This window comes from Morus notabilis, unplaced genomic scaffold (genome assembly GCF_000414095.1).
Source record: "Morus notabilis unplaced genomic scaffold, ASM41409v2 Scaffold776, whole genome shotgun sequence".
In the NCBI taxonomy this organism is placed as follows: domain Eukaryota; kingdom Viridiplantae; phylum Streptophyta; class Magnoliopsida; order Rosales; family Moraceae; genus Morus; species Morus notabilis.
In genome coordinates, this window is record NW_010366805.1 from 16,743 (window position 1) to 19,806 (window position 3,064).

Genomic DNA, 3,064 nt, shown 5'->3' on the forward strand with positions numbered 1-3,064 from the left:
TTGAATAAATCAAAGGCTTATAAATAATTTCATGTCACATTCTTACGTTTTGCAACCACAAAACCCCCAAGAAAGAACTAAAAGTAAATACAAATTTCATTATTGAAAATATAAGAGCCAGAAGAAACATCTTAAGCCAGATCATTGTCAGACACACACATCAAATTTATTACAATAATATTAAACTAGACGAAAACATTACACAATCAATCCACTTCTCCACTTTGATTCCCTTTCTTGCAGAAGAATCAAACAAAAAAAGAAAAGAAAAAGCAATAATCCAAATCCAAATAAGCAAATGAATAATTTAAAAAAAAAAAAACAAAAAAAAGAAAGGAAATGCAGATTGGCAGAAGAAGAGAAGTATGAAGACAGTGAAGCCCCACCAAACGGCAAGTAGCACAGCAGTTATATTCAATCCCAAGCAATAATCCAACCAACTCTTCTTCATCTCCCTCACCAGAAACTTGTCGGCAAAACAAATCAACCGAAAATTAAAAAAATAAAAAAATAAAAAATAAACATCAAACTAAAACAAAAAGCCAAAAAAGAAAAAGAAAAGAAATGATATTATTAACAGAAAAACATACTGACAAAAACACTTCAGAGTTAAGACTTCCTCAGTTCTCTTCTCTTCCCGCATTTCTTGTGCAGAGAATTTTGCCATTTTTGCTATATTTGAATCTGAGCTAAGAAAACGGAGAGAAAATCTAGGGATTTTGATTTTTGATTTTTGGGATTTGGGAAATGTTGGTTCAGGACCGTGCGATTCCCAAGTCTCCAAAGCAATCTCAGTCTCGGATCAGGAGTTTGCCCACTCGATTCTCGGAGCCCGAATCCCTAGATTTCTCGGCATGGTTGTCGGAGAATCTCTACAAAATCTTCGCCGTCGTCGTCCTGATCGGCACCGTCGCGGCGCTGTTCTTCCTCCGGAACGTCGGCGATACCGCGGCGCTGCTCTGCTTCGAGAGCCAGGCGCAGGCGATCGAGACGATCAAGTTTCCGAAAGTGAACTGGAATTCGATCCCGCCGATCGCCGATAATAGCTCTCCGTACGTGAATTTCCGGGCGGAGAGGTGGATCGTGGTGTCGGTTTCGGATTATCCGACGGATTCGCTGCGGGGGATGTTGAAGATCAAGGGATGGCAGGTGCTGGCGATCGGGAATTCGAAAACGCCGGCCGATTGGGGGCTGAAAGGTGCGATCTTTCTCTCTCTAGATGAACAAGCTAAATTAGGTTTCCGAGTTTTGGATTATGTTCCTTATGATTCGTATGTTAGGAAGAGTGTTGGGTATTTGTTTGCTATTCAGCACGGTGCGAAGAAGATCTTCGACGCCGACGATCGCGGCGACGTGATCGAAGGGGATTTGGGGAAGCATTTTGATGTGAAGTTGGTGGGAGAGGGTGCTAGGCAAGAGACGATTTTGCAGTATAGCCATGAGAACCCTAATAGGACTGTTGTGAACCCTTATATCCATTTTGGGCAGAGGTCGGTTTGGCCTAGGGGCTTGCCATTGGAGAATGCTGGTGAAATTGGGCATGAAGAGTATTACACTGAGATTTTTGGTGGGAAGCAGTTTATTCAACAGGGTATTTCGATTGGGCTTCCTGATGTCGATTCAGTGTTCTATTTCACCCGAAAATCGGGGCTGGAAGCCTTTGACATTAGGTTCGATGACCAAGCTCCAAAAGTGGCATTGCCACAAGGTATGATGGTGCCTGTTAATTCGTTCAATACGATTTACCATTCTTCGGCGTTTTGGGCTTTGATGCTTCCTGTTTCTGTTAGCTCAATGGCTTCAGATGTGTTGAGGGGTTACTGGGGGCAGAGGATGCTGTGGGAAATTGGTGGCTATGTTGTGGTTTATCCCCCCACAGTTCATCGATATGATAGGACTGAGGCATACCCGTTTTCAGAAGAGAAAGATCTTCATGTGAATGTAGGTCGTTTGACTAAGTTTTTGGTTTCTTGGAGATCAGGGAAGCATAGATTGTTTGAGAAGATACTGGATTTAAGTTTTGCGATGGCGGAAGAAGGATTCTGGACCGAGAAGGATGTAAAGTTCACTGCTGCTTGGCTTCAGGACTTGCTTGCTGTTGGATACCAACAGCCAAGGCTAATGTCGCTAGAATTAGATCGACCTCGCGCGAGTATTGGCCATGGAGACCGGAAAGAGTTTGTCCCTCAAAAGTTGCCATCTGTTCATCTTGGGGTTGAGGAAACGGGGACTGTGACTTCTGAAATTGGAAACTTGATCAGATGGAGGAAGAATTATGGGAATGTGGTGCTTATTATGTTCTGCAATGGTCCTGTAGATCGTACTGCTCTTGAATGGAGATTGCTTTATGGGCGTATATTTAAAACTGTAGTTATTTTGTCTGGGCAAAAGAGCCAAGATCTTGCTGTTGAAGAAGGCCAATTGGAGCAAATATACAAGTAAGTTGTCTACATAATGCATTTTGATGTTAACTTAGTCTTAGCTGTCTTCTTATTTTAATTTACAAGGTTTAGCTTTAGATGGGCTTTAACTTTTGGATTTTATCTGCTTTATGATGGTTTGGGTAGCTGGAAACCGATAATTATGATGAAGGATGTGTGAGTTAGTCCTTGTAAAGTCTAGTTTCGAACTTGAACCTAGGTACTGGGTAAATCACGAACTTTAAGCTTCTTTAGTTACATATATGCCATGAATAGGACAGGAAACATATCCTTACAGTCTAATGCTTAGTTTTGGCCATCTCATCTGTGGTTTTTGAAACATTTTAGTTCTACAACTGAAGTGATGATAACGTGCTCTTCTTGAATGGCAAATGCTTTTTGAGTCTTGACATTTCTAACATGTTGCAATGTGAACAATTGATGGGTTGCTTTGGAATCTCTTTTCACCTTTAAAAAGACTTGGATTAGGGCAGATTTGCAGTTGCCTTAAAGAATTTATAAAGAATAATCATAAGGTTTAGAGTAGATTCAATAAAGGAATTGTCGCTACATTTTAGGAGCTTTTATTTACATCATCTACAAGTTTGGGAAAGTGGGTGAAAAATAGAGAGAGAAGGGGGGGG

At 41.2% G+C, this 3,064-nt stretch overlaps 1 protein-coding gene across 1 annotated transcript in view; it reads left to right on the forward strand.

Annotated features, from left to right (window-relative positions):
* The first annotated feature begins 545 nt into the window (after positions 1 to 545).
* Positions 546 to 3,064, forward strand: part of LOC21384839 (probable glycosyltransferase STELLO2) — a 4,124-nt gene continuing 1,605 nt past the window's right edge. The window contains exon 1 of the mRNA XM_010111166.2: positions 546 to 2,438. Within this exon, the coding sequence (XP_010109468.1) occupies positions 748 to 2,438 (1,691 nt within the window). The 5' untranslated portion in view covers positions 546 to 747. The remainder of the gene's footprint in view (positions 2,439 to 3,064) is intronic.